This window comes from Mastigoproctus giganteus, chromosome 13 (assembly GCF_048544385.1).
Source record: "Mastigoproctus giganteus isolate SK-2022 chromosome 13, ASM4854438v1, whole genome shotgun sequence".
Classification (NCBI taxonomy): Eukaryota; Metazoa; Arthropoda; class Arachnida; order Uropygi; family Thelyphonidae; genus Mastigoproctus; species Mastigoproctus giganteus.
This window is the reverse complement of record NC_143587.1, coordinates 163,535,751-163,552,592: the sequence shown is the minus strand read 5'-3', so window position 1 is coordinate 163,552,592 and position 16,842 is coordinate 163,535,751. Positions and strand designations below refer to the sequence as shown.

Here is a 16,842-nt window from a genome sequence, read left to right as displayed (position 1 = left end):
CCAAAATGATGAATATGGAACTGGCTGGTCTAACAGAGCAGAAAGGATGGCATGGGAAAGCTATAGAGTGTAGAGCTACAAGTAGATCTATAACAGTACCACAGTACTAGAGTGATCACAGTGTCATCACTTTTGATATTGTGTATGATCTCAATCAAGTTTCCTTCTGTTCCAGATGCAACTATGACTTCCCAAGATTTAAAACAAAAGATGTGGATTGGAAAAAGTTTGATCTAAATGATTTAGTGCTGCTGTTTCTGAGAATTTTATTGATGGTCTTATGGATAAATCTGTTCAGCAGCAGGCTGAGGAGGTCACTACAGTTATTCTCAGTTTGTAATGATAGTTTTGTTAAAAAGAAGAGGCGCTTAAATGTGGTACCATGGTGGACTGCTCAATTAACAGAATTGAGAAATGAATTAGGAACTGCCAGCCTTCTAAAAGGAACAACCGAGATGAGACTGAGACTTCCCAACTGGCAGAATTATATAAGATTGCCAGAAGAAGATACCTCAACTTTATACAGAAGGAAAAGAAATTGGCTTGGGATAGATTAGTGAAGGCAACTATGGATAAGGGGGGGGGGGGAGGCCTGGGGACTTCCATACAAGATTGTAATGGAAAAACTGCATCCGGTGGACCTTTACTTCTATTCTCAGGGAAAATTTTCCAGAAACTTTTTCATGGGGGGGAGAGACTATGAATGCAATATTGGACAAAATCATCCATCAAGATTTCACTATTCTGGAAGGTACTGAGCAGACAAACATGCATTTCCGCCATTTTACATATGCAAGTGATGCATATGAAGAACCTTTAACACAAAATGAAGTATATTAAGCTGTGATATCAATGCAAGATTGCAAGTGTCCTGGATTGGACCTTATAGAGAGTTTAGTCCTTAAGAGAATACGGCAATTTAAACCGAAACTGATAGTAATACTGACGAATACGTGCCTCAGTGCTGGTTGCATTCCAGATGTCTGGAAAAAGCAAATCTAAAGTTCTTAGTAAAAAATACTGATAAGCCCACAAATACCGCATCTTCTCTTTGTATTGGGGAAGATGCTAGAAAAACTTATAGTGGTAAGATTGAGGTCAACAAGGCGTTTGTTGACCTCAATACAGTTTGGCTTTTCTAAGGTGCACAGTGGATGCTATCAAACTGGTATTAAATACTTTAGAAGCTTCTGATTCCAGATATGTCCTCAGGCTCTTCGTGGACTTCACAGGGGGCCTTTGACACCCTTTGATGGCAGTGTTCTGGAGAAGTTCAGGGAGGCCGGGGTTTCTACTCCTCTGTATAGATTAATTACAGACTACTTCAATAACAGGGGCCTTATTGTCTCCTTGAGCTCTTGCTCGGTGCAGAGACTACCTGTCTCTGGACCAAGCAAAAGCCCAAGGAGACAATAAGGCACCTATTATTATGAGTTATCTACTCATGGCTGCCCTCAAAGATCTGTTCTCAGTCCAATTTGCTGGAATGTGGTCCTTGATGAGCAGCTAACCCTGAACCATACAGATGTACAAAAAGTGGCATATGCAGTCGACCTGGAAGAAAAATCAAATAATATAATGGAAGAATTGAATGGTTGGTGCAATGTGCACAAGCTGGTTATCTCTGTAAATAAGACCAAACAAGTCCTCTTAAAGAGAACTCAATGTAAATAGATCCCCAGTCATTAAATTGAACAATTAGTGTAGTAAGTTGGAGAGGAAATACAAATTGGCATAATTACAAATTGGAAATACCTTGGTGTAATGATTGATGACAGGTTGACATTTGTTGAGCATGTTGAATATATTTTACAGAAAATCAAAACTTTGATAGGAGGAATTCTTAAAATCAGCAGATGTGTATGGGGACTTAGTTCTCAACACTAAAGCTCTATTACATATGTATTTTTCTCCCCATCATATGCTATGGTACAGGTGCTTGGGGTCACAGGACTAAATATGTCATTGTCAAGAAATACTTGGTGCAATCTCAGAGATTCTTGCTGCTTGCTACTTGCAAAACATCCAGAACTATTTCTACAGCTGCTCTACAGGTCCTTAATGGACATATCCTGTATATTATGACATTATTTTGCAATATATGCTTTACCATCACAGAAAACAGTTTTCAGTAAATTTTGGTAATTATCAACTGAATTTTGATCCCTCAGAAAAGGAAGATAGTCAGGTTGAAAAATAAATTTATTAGGGACTGGCAAGATCAATGGAATGTTGCTCTACTTGGGAGAGTAACTTTCAACTATTTCCCAAATGCTTTGTTTATGACAAGCAGAAAAGGTGATTAGGTTTAGGGCTGAATGTTATATTTTTACTCTCTGGGCATGGGAGAATAAATTCAAGACTGATTACACTTGGACTTACCACTTTCCCTGTCTGTTCTTGTAGGGCTGTAGAAACAGTGGATCATACAGTCCTCATATAAACAGTGGATCATATTGTACTGATTTGAGGATCCAATGATAACTAAAGTATATAGTACTAATGAGTTCGCATACTTTGTAGAAACTAGGGAAAACTTTGTTTGTTTTTAGGAATTTACCAACAAAGTTTTCAGATGGAAACATTTACTGAACAGAAACCTGTAGATGGCATAGATTGTTTAATTGGTATTAATGAGTTTGCTGCCAACCAGGCTAGCCGGGTGGGTCAAGTGCCTGCCTGGCAACCCAAAGGTCGTGGGTTCAAATCCTGCGCCTCGGGCTTGGATCAGAGTAGAAAATGCAAAAACCTTGGGAGGTGCAATATGGCCACAGAAGCCGATGCGGCGGCAACAACTAACAAAAAAAAACAAAAAACAAAAAAAAGAGAGAGTTTGCTTTTGGAATGTCTTGAGTCAGATGATAACTCTAAAAGACATCATGTTGAAAAAAATTTATACTGTTTTGCCATTTTGTACAGTTTTCATGCGGTTTGATCCTATGTAAAATAGATTTGGTTTTTATTGGTTACATGTTGAGAATTTATATTCTAGGGAATATTATGTTGAATAATGATGTTTATTGTGTGATTGTTACATATAAATAACAGATATTATTGTAGTTAGTTTTACATATGGTGCAGAAGCTGTCCTTAGTTTACTGATCTCTGCCTTATACTTGCCGGAGGCACTGACATTGAATTGATTATTTGGTTCACAGTATTTCTGTGACTCGTATTCATGCGGTAAATGAAAACTAAACTCACACAGTCACCTTGTTCAGTATTATTGATTTTGCTGTTATTGAACATTTGGGTCACCTAAATGTGTACGGTTAACTCTTCCCATAACAGGATGGCAAACTGAGTGTCCACTTGTACAGAGTATTTTTTTATATTTATGTTAGAGTTAACATCTTGATGCACACAGGCGGTATATATTGGATGTCAAAACTTCAGGCTTGGACAGCTTCCAGGATGCTGTCGCAAAACTTTGTTTTCCACATGGAACTAAAGCTGTGTTCCTTGTGTATTATAACTGTACCTCTATTTATTTATTTCGAATGCATTTCTAATCAGGATCCTTGGATTTGACATGCTAACAGCACCCAGCCTTGAGACTGACTAACTCAGGACACTGAGGAGAAAATCCACAACTGACAGCTGGTCTCGAACCCTGCACATTCCACTCAGTACACTCTTGTGCTCTTGCTAACATGGTTACCGGGGCCCATTGTACCTCATGCTTGCTGCTTACTCTGACATTGGTTTTTATTGTTTGATTTTGTTGCTAGAAATTTTGTTTTCACATGGAACTAAAGTTGTGTTCTCTGTGTATACTGTCTGAGCCACATTTGCTGGAGGTATTGACATAGAATTGATCGATTGGTCTTCAATCAATCTTTTGGAATTTTTTAGCCAAACTCTTTAATAACCATTGTTCTGATGTTATTGTACAGCATGATTGATTTAGCTGTTCATTGAATGTTTGTATCATCCCAATGTGAATGGATGACTATTCTACTTTTGGGTTGGCAAAACATGTGCTTGCCTCATTATATTGTGTATATAAACATTGAAAATGCCATTTTGTTGTTTTAAGGCGTTTTATACTGATTGTTGGAATTTTCTGGCCTGGATTTTATCTAGGACACTGCTGCTAATTTTAGCATTGGTGACATATATGTCACTAGTTTGTTTTGTTCAGATTCTGTGATCAAGTGATCCCAGAACTCCCTTATTTGGTATTTTTACTTATCACGTGACTTGTGATTGCAGTGTATACAGGCTATTTTACGAATTACATACAATATAAATGTATTGGTTATTGTTTATGGTTATTGGCTGTATAGTTTTGTATCTTGTGTATAATATGAATGCTATTAGTTGTTTAAGTGGCCTTGGTGACTGGGTAGTTCCAGTCTCATTTTGTATATAGGAGTTGAGCTGACTTAAACTGTTTTATAAGTTAGATGGCTTGTATGGTGGATCAGAGTGGCTCTCAGGTAATGTAAGTTATTCTTTCCCGGTTGCAAATTGCAGCTGAGTATTGTATATAATAGTGAATTTTTCACTAGTCTTCTCTTCTTTACTATTTTCTTTTTAAAACTTCTCACTTAGTTTTCCAGGGATGTCTTCTCCTTCTTCCCCTGCTTCTATTTCTTTCCTACCATTCCCTTCCCCTTACTTATCCTGCTATCTTCCTTCTCCTTTCTTATTAAATATCTTGGGGATTCCAACTCATTGAAACCCTCAGTTAGTGTAATGATCCAGATAGTAGTCCCTGGAGTGCCTCCATTTAGCTAGAAAAGGAAGTCGGGAGGCCTGGAACTTCGTGTCCTTCCTCCCTCCCAGGGTGCAAAGGTTCCAGGTGCCAGCAACACAACACGCACGTGCCGGTATTGGCTCTTGCCTTACAGGTGCTACAGAGGAACTCTGGAGATCGCCGTAATTACAAACAACACTTTGAACTTTGTAAAAGTACCACAAATAAGGTTAGGGAAGCAACAGCTGAGTATGAGAAAGCACTGGCTAAAAGAGCAAAAATAGGGCAAGGAATTTTTCATGTATGTGAATACATAGAAGGAAAAAATAAATCAGACAGGACCTTTGTGCACTGGGCATGGGAAAGTCTTAGATATCCCAGCTGATGTTCCTGATGAAATTAATAAGTAACTTTACACTAGTCTTTATTTACGAAAAACCCTTCACACTGAAGAGTGGTGGCGCAGCTGAGTTTGAACCATATGAAAATAGTGATTTCAAAATTAGAGATGACTGTTTATTAGAAAAACTTTCGAGCATAAAGTAAGGCTCCTGGAGTTGATGGCATATATCCAATAATTTTGAGGGAGACAGCCAGAGTGTATTGAACCAGTGAGGTTAATTATGAGGGCATCAGTGAACTTGGGAGAGATACATATATATATGAGTGTGAACCTTGACTGAAGAGATGATGCCAAACCTTTGAAATTAATTTCTCTATTATGAAGAGATAATTGCAAATATTCTTCCAAACATGATCTAAACAATCTTCTCCTTTTTTTTGTTTTTGATATTGTTCATTAATGAAAAAGCACTTTCACACATATATCGATCTAAATTGGTTTAGAATGGGTTGAGTACGCTGAATTCTGATGAGATCCTTCCACTTGTTCAGATTACAAACCGAAGGGGGCATAAATTAAGAAAAGACAGATGTACAACAGATGTGCAGAAATTTGCCTTTAGCCAGCGGGTAGTTAATTGCTGGAACAAACTTCCATCTGTCGTTGTGGAAGTTGATAGGTTAAATAAATTTAAGGAGAAACGGGACAGGCATTTGGAGGGAATGGTGTGATTTTTTTTTTTTTTTGGCTGATGCTGCATAAGCTAATATGCTTTCTTGATCACATGCCACCACCACTACTACTACTACTAAACATAGAAAATACTTTGAATGCTTCTCTTTGTAATAAAGGAAATTTTTTGCGGTCAGAAGAACCCCAGAATTTTAAAATAGTTTTGTGTTGGAAAAGACATTTCAGAGCTAAAGACGATTGCAACAAGTTCTAACTTGCCAGCTGCTACTTCATTTTGATTGAAAATTTGTTCCAAGTTACTGACTTCAAAATTCTTGTAATTTATCATTAATTCAAATTAATGGAGGTGCTCTTTCAAGTATTCAAATTTTTCTTGGCATTGGTCACTAAGGTCTTTGATTACATTCATTACAAATGATGGGCGCTCCCCAGCAGTTTCCTCAACATTTTTAAGAGTAGAAAAATGAAGCAAATTTCCTTTTAAAACTTGATTCTGAAACACTTGAAGTTTTTTTTCTCAAATGCGATAATCTCTTCACATAAAACTACCAAAAATGTATCTTTTCCCTGTAGCCTCAAATTTAAATGGCTGAAGCTGTCAACCATGAATGGATGAAAGTGCAATCTTGAAATCTTCAGTAAAAATTTCATTAAAAAGGTTTTCTTTATTGCTATCTATTAGAAAAGCTTTTACTTGTTCAAACACCTCCCAAATTCTGGAGAGCACCTTTCCATGACTGAGCCAATGAAACTCTGTATGGGTAATAAGATCAGAATGTGGTGTTTGAAGATCTTCCAAAAATATTTTCAGAAGTCGCTTATTTAGGGATTTAACAATAAAATGATTGCTGACTGTAACATAACTTCAAGATAGCCTATAATTTCTTTTTGATCTTTCATTTGTGAACACAAGGCCTCAATGTGAATCAAACAGTAATAATGCACAAAATTAGTATCCTTTCATCTCTATTAAGATAAGCAATAAGGCCTTTGTTTCTACCTATCATGGAAGGAGGACACAGATAACAATTTATACAAGTTTACTCAGATCAATTTTGTGCACTGTGAGGAATTTCATAAGTGCATCATATACATATTTTCCAGTTGTATGACCAGTAAGAGAAAAATAGCCAAAAAATATTCTTCACAGTTGCCATAATGTTGAATCAAATGAACTAGCACATGAGTTGTGATATGCCTGAAACATTAGTCGACTCATCAAGTGCCAGTGAAAAAAATACACAATTTTCGATTCTACCTAATAATTCATTGAATATTACATCTGCCATTTTATGAACATGATTTGAAACTATCATTATTCAAAGTAACTAATCAAGGTAGCTTTCTGTTTTTCTGGAAAGATGCTAGCAAGCACTTCTAATGATGACATCACACAATTTTTTATTATTTCACCATGAGTGTAAGGCAATGAATCCTTTACAATTATATTTGATAAAATAAATGAAACTCATTCATTAACACTTTACTACTATTAGCTTGACATAAATTTAAAATATTTTCTTTCTTTCAAGTTGCTTTTTTTCTTCTTGAAGTTTAGCTTTTCTGATATCACTAAATTTGGATAAAGTTTCATGAAAATTCCTATGGCATGTTTCGTAATGTCTTTCACAATTCAACTTCCGATAGCCAGTCAAACACGCCTGACACTAAGCAAATTACACCAGTTCCACTACTATTATCTATTACCAAATAATCATATTCCCAAGAGGATTGAAATGCAAACTTTTTGATTTTTTTTGTTTCTTTGCATTTAAAACGTGTAGGTCTAAATCAGACAACTGCAAAGGTAGTGTTAATGCATCATTTTTTTCCTCATCATGTTTGTCTCAGTTTCTTTTTAAAAACTTATCCATTTTGAATGGGTTTAGTAACTTTAGTTAAATCTGTTAAAATAAAATACATTTAAGCATTTGCACACAAAATCAAAAGATTTCTTACTACAGCACTTTCATCACCTTTAAAGTCAGAACTACACATATATGGTACCTAGAAACTGGCAGAAACCTGTTAAAACTAGAAACTGATAATCGCACAATGCAGTATCCTCTGTCTGTAGCGACACTACGGCAACAATACTCTCAACAAAGTATTTTGTAAAAATTTTTCTTACTAAATAAATGTCGAATTAACAATAAATTAATAAGAAAAAATTTTAAGAATACTGTCAATGTGTCAAACTGACTGTTTTTGAGATTAAAACGTTGAAAAATGTATAATTTTACTGCAATCACTGACATAAGAAAGCATAAATTTGAAGGGCTATAAAAAATGATTTGATTTCCTGTTTTTGATTGTCTTCGTTCAGTTTGTTTTCAGCTATTAAAAAAAAAAAAAAAAAAAAAAAATTGGTCAAAGTTAAAATCACATGAGGCTAACTTTTATCCCGATGATTTTAACTGCGACCAATCAACAGAAAAACCTCTGTTTGATAGAAAAATAGAAATATTATTCTAAAAAGAAATTGTAGTCAAAGTTAAAATTTGTGTGTATTTTGACTGGGTGGTCAAAGTAATACATATGTTATGGATGTCATCATTCTTCTCTTTCTTTGTGATTCCCTTCTACTTCTGACTCTTGTTTTCTCTCTCTCTCTCTCTCTCTCTCTCTCTCTCTCTCTCTCTCTCTCTCTCTCTCTCTCTCGGTAACTCAGAAAATTTTTTTGGCTGGTGCAGCATAAGTCTCAGGCTTGCATGCACCATATAGCTAACAATAATAATAATAATAAACATTATTTGCTAATGCACCTGAAACAAACTGCATACACCAACTTGTTCATTTACTAGACAGTATTTATTGCCTATTATGATCACTGCAGAGACACGGTGTAACTCAGACATAAGTGATGCTGACTTTTAATATGGAGAGTACAATGTATACAGAAAGGACAAGAGGGGCTATGTTCTTAGTTAAGAAGCATATTAAATGTAAGACAGTGCATCCAGTCAATGTGGGTGATCAGGGCAATGTTGATTCAGTCTGGTGTGATATAAGTACTAGGAAAACAAAATTGAGAATACCAAACAGTTACAGAGAGAAATAAAGTGGGCCAGTATATCAGAATCTCTTATAATGGGGGATTTTAACTTTCCAGCGGTTGACTGGAATTTGTGGGTTGGTTCACCCACTAGTAAGACTTTTGTAGATTTCTAGGATGACTGTTTTCTGCAGCATGTTAAAGGGGACAACAAGAGGGGGCAACAACTGCTGATAACTAAATCAGCAGTAAATACTCCTGATTTAGTTATCAGCAGTGAGTCTACGTGCATTAAGAATCTTCAGATAAAAGAACCAAAAGATGGCAGTGATCACAGTGTACTGATTTGGGATTTACTTAAAAATGTAACTACCATCAAGGGTAAGGGCAATGGTTTTTGCTTTTGTAAAGGTGACTACAGTGGTCTCAGACAGTTTTAAAAATTCTACACAGTGGTACCAACTGATGATGTTACCAATAGCCAATTCTAAATGGAAAGCATTCAGGGAAGTAATCATAGAAGCTACCAGGCATTTCATACCAACAAAGAAATACCATTCAAGCCTTACACCTAATAGTAGTAGTATTATTATATCAGCAGTAGTATTAGTGATAGAGGCATGTGATGCAAGAAAGCAAGTGTATAAGCTTATGTAGCATCAACCAAAAAAAAAAAAAAAAAATTTACACAACTATTCCCTCTAAAAGTTTGTTCAGTTTCTCCTTGAATTTATTCAGGCTATCAGCTACAACGATAGATAAAAGTTTGTTCCTTCAATTAACCACCTGCTGGCTAAAGGAAAATTTCCGCATATCTACAACTGTCTTTCCTCAGTTTGAATTTATGCCCCTTCAAGTTCATAATCTGAGCAAACAGAAGAATCCCATCAGAATTCAGAGTGCTCAACCCATTCAAGACCTTATACACCTCAATCAAATCACTTCACAGGTGCCTAGTCTCCAGCTGCTGCAATTTGCAGAACTTAAGCCTTTCTTGGTAAGAGGACCCCTTTGTTTCCCTCACCAACCTTGTTGCCCTTCGCTGTACATGCTCAAGCAACTCTACATCCATCCTAAAATGAGGCCTCCAGACCTGTATGCAGTACTCAAGGTGTGGCTTGACCACTGTCTTAAACAAAAGGATAATCATCTTTTCCCTGCTAGCAAAATTCCTATATATCACTGACAATACTCCAATACACCTAAATAATGTCAGATGACCTATTGAGTGGCAGAAAAGAAAAGTACATGGGATGCATATAAATTAGTCTGTAATTAAGTCACAATGTTAGGCAGGCCAAGGCAGATTATGAGAAATCTCTGGCAAAGAATGCAAAAAAAAAAAAAAAAAAAAAGCAGCTAGGACTTCTATGCTTGTATTAACAGTAGATGGGAGGACTAAATCACATTGTGCCACTTGATATTGATAGGTTAACTGTCGATGACCCTGCTCGGGTTGCTAACAAACTGAATATGTATTTGCATCTACATTCACACATGAGGAATTCTCTAGGGGAGTGGATACCAGATGTTTATCAAACTCTAATGGGGAGCTAAATGACTTTGTAATAACAGAAAGGAAAGTGGAATAGAAACTGCTGAAGTTAAATGTAAAAAAGGCACCTGAAATGGATGTGATCTATTTAATTATATTAACGGAAGCAGCAAAGGAGGTAAGCAAACTTTCAGGCATAATTATGAGAACATCCTTGGATTCAGGGTAAGTTCATGTGTACATGTGCAACTTAACTTATGTTCCAGGAAAATAATGGAGTCACTGGTTAAAAAAGCAATGTAGAACCATCTAGACAGGAGTGCAGTTATACTTCAGTCACAGCATGGGTTTGTCAAGGGGGTGATCCTGTCTGACCAATCTGATTGGATACTATGATGCAGTAACAAAGGAACTGGATGCAAAAAATAATTTTGATATCATGAACTTGGATTTCAGGAAAGCTTTTGATACTGTTGCACATAACAGAATGCTGTACAAATTGGAGCATGTGACATTAAGAGCAAGTTACTGCAATGGATAAAGGGATGGCTGAAGTGGGAGAAGACAGATAGCTGTTATCAATGAACACTGCTCTTCATGAATTAATGTTATCAGTGGAGTCCCCAGGAATTTTGGTGCTGGGCCCATTGTTGTTTTCTGTATTTATTAATATTGTTGAAGATATATCAGGCTTAATGCCTAGGAAGAAGCCACCACCAATACTGTATTCTTTTTTTTTTTTTTTTGGTAGTTGGTGCATCGGTGTCTGTGGCCATAATACACTTCCCAAGGTTTTTGCAGTACTCTGATCCAAGCCTGAGGCAGGATTCGAACCCGCAACCTTTGGATTGCCAGCAGGCACTTTATCCACCCGGCTAGCCCGGTCGGCTACTGTATTCTGTAGAGTAACCTTCCAACATTGGCAGTAACAGCAAACTGCTTTTGATTTAAAGATTATTTAATTAGGCAAGATAATGAGATAGCACTTGGAATCCCTATGATTACTGTCATCCATACAGCAATTGTAAATTGAACATTTGTTCCATAACTGCCTCTTCTATTGAAACCATAACTACTTCTTCTTTCCTTCTTTGTGTAATTTCTAACAATGACTGCTATTTCTGTTCTTCCACACCCAAAGTTTCTTTGTTATTGGAAAACATATTTTTGAACTGCACGCCTCCTTGATCAGTACAGCTCAGAAGGGATTATATTTCATGATAAACTATGCAATCTGGGACATATGATAAAAAAATCTTCACTCTAAAATGCTAAGTCTATTTTTGCTTATTTGTTTCCAAATGTGATTACATTGCTTTTTTTCACCACTTGGAAATGAAAATCCACATCTACATATGGCACACAAAGCAAAAGTATTATCTTTCTTTGATTTAATAACACACAGTAAACCTCATGTACATCTATGTCATGCCATATTTCTTTGACATTTTACTGAAAGACATTGTTAATTAGCTTTGCACTGCCCTAAAATAATACAGCAAATGTGTGTGTGACCACAGAAAAAGAACAACTGTTTCACTTGTTCCACATATTTTATGCAAAGCAGACTAGCAAGTACAACCAATTCATTAACTAGTTAATTGTTTGCTAATTTTGTGAATTTCTGCTTAATGAAAATAAGCAGAAATTTCAGAATATTTTTTAAATTTAAGGGCAAAGACAATTTTACTACGTTTTTGCAAAAGAAAAGAAAAAAAAAAAAAAAATTCCAGAGAAAAACTACGATACAATGGCGAAACAGAGGACGAGACAAAATAAGTTGAAAAGGTTTGACTCTCCATTGTAACTTGACATGCACCCTTATAACTTCAAGCAGGTTTAAGAGTTATTGTTCTCTAAATCAGAAATATATTTGAATTTCATATGCTTGTGTATTGCAATCTTGAATATAACCACCAGTTACATTCGAGATGTCAGACCATATGCAACAATAGAGTGCATCGCAATCTTATGGTCTGACAAAGTTTGCTTTTATCTTCATAGTGCTGGTAATAATCAAACCCATTACATGCAATAAATGGCAACCATTAGAAGATGAGAAAGTAATAGACTGCTGTACAAATTGAAGCAGTGTGGCATTAAGAGCAAGTTACTGCAATGGATAAAGTTCATTATTTGCACAATATATGTTTCTGAACTGAAAATGTATTCAACAATACTAGTCTGCATTTTAAGAAAAGTTCTCTGATGTTTGCTGATAAGTAATGTGAACTACATGTTTAATGGTGTTGTTTCAACATCCATTTTCAGAATGGTCCAATATTTTTCTTAAGAATTATTAATAGGCACTTTGTTACTGAATCCATGAATGGAAAGATACATAGAGATAGGTTTGAAAATGTCATTTCAAACTTGAGACAGAAAGGAGTGTTAGACCAGGTAGTCTTTCAGAAGGATGAGTGTATCCTCACATATTCACTAGAGAGTTACTGCAATATTAAGAGAACATTTTCATTGAATGACATTGGAAAGGCTTTTAAAAAAAGTGAGTGGCCCCCTTGGAGTCTAAATTTGAACCCTACTGTTCAATGCCACCTTTTAGATAACCCATAAGTTATGGGGTTACAGATGATATCAACAGATATGATCCAAAAATATTGTGCAACTAGAGAGGATGACCCAAATCGGGATGAGTGTATCTTGAAATCAGTTTTTGTCCAATGTTTATAAATTCATCTCAAATTGGATCTGTTATTGATTCAAATAGACAACATTTTCGGTACTATTTGTAGACATATAAACTGAGGCTTTACAATAAAACAGGGAAATTCATTTTTTTTTTTTTTCATATATATTAGTATTTTTACATGAAAACATTTACATATTTTTATGTCAAATTACTTCATGACCATATTATCTAATCATAAAGGTTAATAATATGAAGTGTGTTTAAGCTTTTCAATAGTTTTGCAATTTATGAATGTTTTACAGCACATTTCAGCTAGATTTTTACAGTGAAGAAGGAATGAAGCAAACCCTGGAACATCTAGTACATGAAGCAATTCTTTTGCAATTTCTCCGATAAATTGTATATTAATTACTATAATTAATAAACACTCTAAAAATGTGAAATTAATAATATGGTTTATTAAGCTTATAGCCAAACCACTATACATTTAAGGTAACGTTTTAGGCATCTTACCAATACTCATTATCAGACCATGCAGCTGTCAAACCCCTGCTTGCCAATAGTACCAAAACCTGATGTGCATAGTGATACTGTAACACCCTTCCCTAACCATATTAAACTGCATATTATTGAGAATGAAGTTTTAATCAGTTATAAAATTAAAAAAAAAAAAAAAAAAAAAAAATATATATATATATATATAAATTATATACATACCTCTGAACAAATCCAGATAAAAGGCTATGAAGAACGTGCGAACGAAATCGCATTAACTGCCTGTCACGAGGTGTACTATCTGAACACTGACCATTTTGAATGGGTCTTTCAAACATGTTACAAAATTCTGCTCTAGTGCCTAAATAGTTTGGCCGGACAAAGTCCACCATGCACCAGTACTCTAATAAATTGTTCTGAAGAGGATAACCAGTCAATACTATTCTTCTCCTATCCAATAATGTAACAAATATAACATTAAAATTAGAATTCAAATTCTGAATGTGATATTAATGTTACTTAAAAAATTAGAAATAACAAAAGTCTATCTATATTACTTTGTAAATGACTTGTGCAACATATCAAAAATAGATAATCTAAATCCTGCACTAGATTTATTTTATGGTTTTGGTAATTTACAGGCCAGCTCAAATCAGTTTGAGAACCTTCCAGCAGAGTTATCCTGGAATTTATCAAATTTTATAAGGGTTTTACATAAGATATGAAAATTTAGCCTTTAATTACAGGGGACACACTGAATAATAAGCAAGAAATTTCAAGCAGAACATATCATTATGCATTAATTGCATCCAATTGAAAATATCCAATTTCAAGTCAAACTTACTTTACAGTTCATTATTTGCACAATATATGTTTCTGAATTGAAAATAATATGGTTTATTAAGTGTATTATTATTATTATTAAGTGTATTCAATAATTCTGGTCTGCATTTTAAGAAAAGTTCTCTGATGTTTGCTGATAAGTAATGTGAACTACATGTTTAATGGAAATTTTGAAAGCTACTTGAAATTTGTTCTAGGAGGTTCTTCTGGTTTATTTTGCATAAAAATACCAACAGAAATATAAAAGGCTACATCCTCGATATGCTAGAATTGTATGCTGCACCTCGGCTGGATGATATGAAGTCATGTGTTTTATCGACAAGATGGGGCACCTACCAAATCAAACTGGAGCTTGACTGCATGCGATTTCCTCAATAAAAAATTTCCTAATTGATGGATCAGCCAGGATGGTAGCATTCCATGGCCTCATCATTTTCCAGATATCAAACCTATGGATTCCTTTGAACAGGGATACATAAAGGAAAAGATGTATGTAAAAAAAAGTTGAATGCCATCAGAGAGTTAAAAGACTGGACTGAACAGGCAGCAACTTCCATTTCTCAAGATTTGATTTTATTGGCACATTAGCTACTAAGGCTATAATGCCCATTTCTCAAGAGATACTTCAAAACACTTGGAATGAAATCGGCTACTTTCTTGACATTCTACATGCTACCAAAGGTGCACATGTGGAGGTTTACTGAAGTGTGGTTGTGTGATGAGAAATTTTTTGAGTTGCTTTATTGAGTGCAGCAAACCATTTTAAAATACCTATTACAATAAAATTTTAATCAAGCTTAATATCACATGAATAATTTATATACATAAATAAATAAATAAATAAATTTTCTGTTTATACTCCGGCATGACGACCAAGTCGGTAGTTTACAATAAATCGTCAATACAAATATTTATCGTATTTAGTAGTCACGGACTCGAACCCCAGTCCACTCAAGGAATGCGTGCTACACTCTCGCTCCTGACCACTGGGCTACGTCAGGCCTCCTGTATTTTTAAAAATACACGAATATACAGATTACTATCTAAATGAGTGATTAGTCCACAGCAATCTCCATATCAAGAAGGATGTGGATTTGGCATTCATATGCCTAAAAACTTGAATACCAATATATCAGAGCACCATTTTATTGTATTATTTAAGTAAACTGAAAAATGAGGGATATCTTTTTGCTTTTACAGGTGTCAAACTATGGAATACACATTAAGGATAATTACAGTTTAGATGAAAGTAAAGAAAAAAAAGAAAAAAAAAAAAACCCCTAAAGAATAATTAGCTACTGGAATAAATTGGCACCTAATCATGTGCAAATGATATGTGTAAGGAAGGATTGCACAGATATTTGGATGAAGTAAATATACAGAAGGAACACATGGCTAAATAATTTTTTAAGATTGATAAACATGACTTGCTTCCTGGCATCATTTTGCTTTTACTAATACTGCCTTAATTCCTGATAACTGCTTATGACCTTCAATAGAATTAAGTATTTATTTTTTTTTCAGCTAAGGAAACACCTTAAACCTTAACACTTTACACCAACAGGGTACATACAAAAAACCATGTTCAAGTTTAAGATGTACAGTAATACCCCGACTTACGCTACCCCGACTTACGCGAACTCGGAGTTACGCGGTTCTTGATTTTTTTGTTTCGCTGCCGCCCACTATCTTCAAGGTCGTTTTTCATATGTTATCGATATACGGTGCGACGGCGGAGAATGAGAGCGAAAGATGAACAAAATTCAACTTTGCTGATTTTATGTTTTTTATATCAGTGAAGGGAAAAACACATTTCACCATAATAACGTAAAAACCAACACAATTCCAGCTATTGGTATAATCGCAAATGCAATTAGATCGAGTTTACTACCAGTTTATAACAGATTTCACTAGCAGAAACGCAACTGGATTTTTATTGTTTTAGTCTGGGTGCGAGGTTAGCCTGTGCGGCCATTGCTCCTTAAAGCTCTTCAAACAGAGAAGTTTTTCCTGATTTATTTTCCGCTTTATTAGTTTAAATTGTCATATTACCTTATTTTCTAGAGTAGCTTTATATTCCTAGTTACGATACTTAGTTTAAAGTTTAACTTAGACAGAGATTTTGTAGATATTACTTAGTATCGGTAACGGTATCAAATCGACGTGTCACAAACCAAATTTTTTTTTTTTTTTTTTTTTTTTAACCAAATTTAGTCGATTTATTAACCAACTGTTATATCAAATTATCTTCTATAAGTAGATTATAGACCTAGTCAGGAGCCTTAGTTTATTCTAAATTGAAATAGCGAGATTTGGAAGCTAATCAATACTTACGAGTCCGTAGAAATACCGTTCGTGAATTCCCGCCATTTTTACACGATAGCATAAGCTTAGTGTCGTATAGTGCATAATATAATATTGCCAATTAATCAGTAAATCTATTAATCTTGATAAACTTTATTGTCAATTAAATTGTACTTTTAACTCTATATATATATGTAACGACTTAATCTAACAAATAATTAATACATAACTATAGTGGTACACGTGATACGGAAGTTGTATAAAGGGAACTCGTAGAAAACACTAGATACCGAAAAAAATATATATATAACATAACTGTTTT

General features: G+C 34.9%; 1 protein-coding gene across 2 annotated transcripts in view; it reads right to left on the bottom strand.

Moving 5' to 3' along the window:
* Positions 1-16,842, bottom strand: part of LOC150076569 (helicase ARIP4) — a 566,013-nt gene that overhangs the window by 247,174 nt on the left and 301,997 nt on the right. For both annotated transcript variants that reach the window (XM_090388127.1, XM_090388128.1), the window contains one exon: positions 13,596-13,823. In XM_090388127.1, coding sequence (XP_090244253.1) covers positions 13,596-13,823 — 228 coding nt within the window. The remainder of the gene's footprint in view (positions 1-13,595; positions 13,824-16,842) is intronic.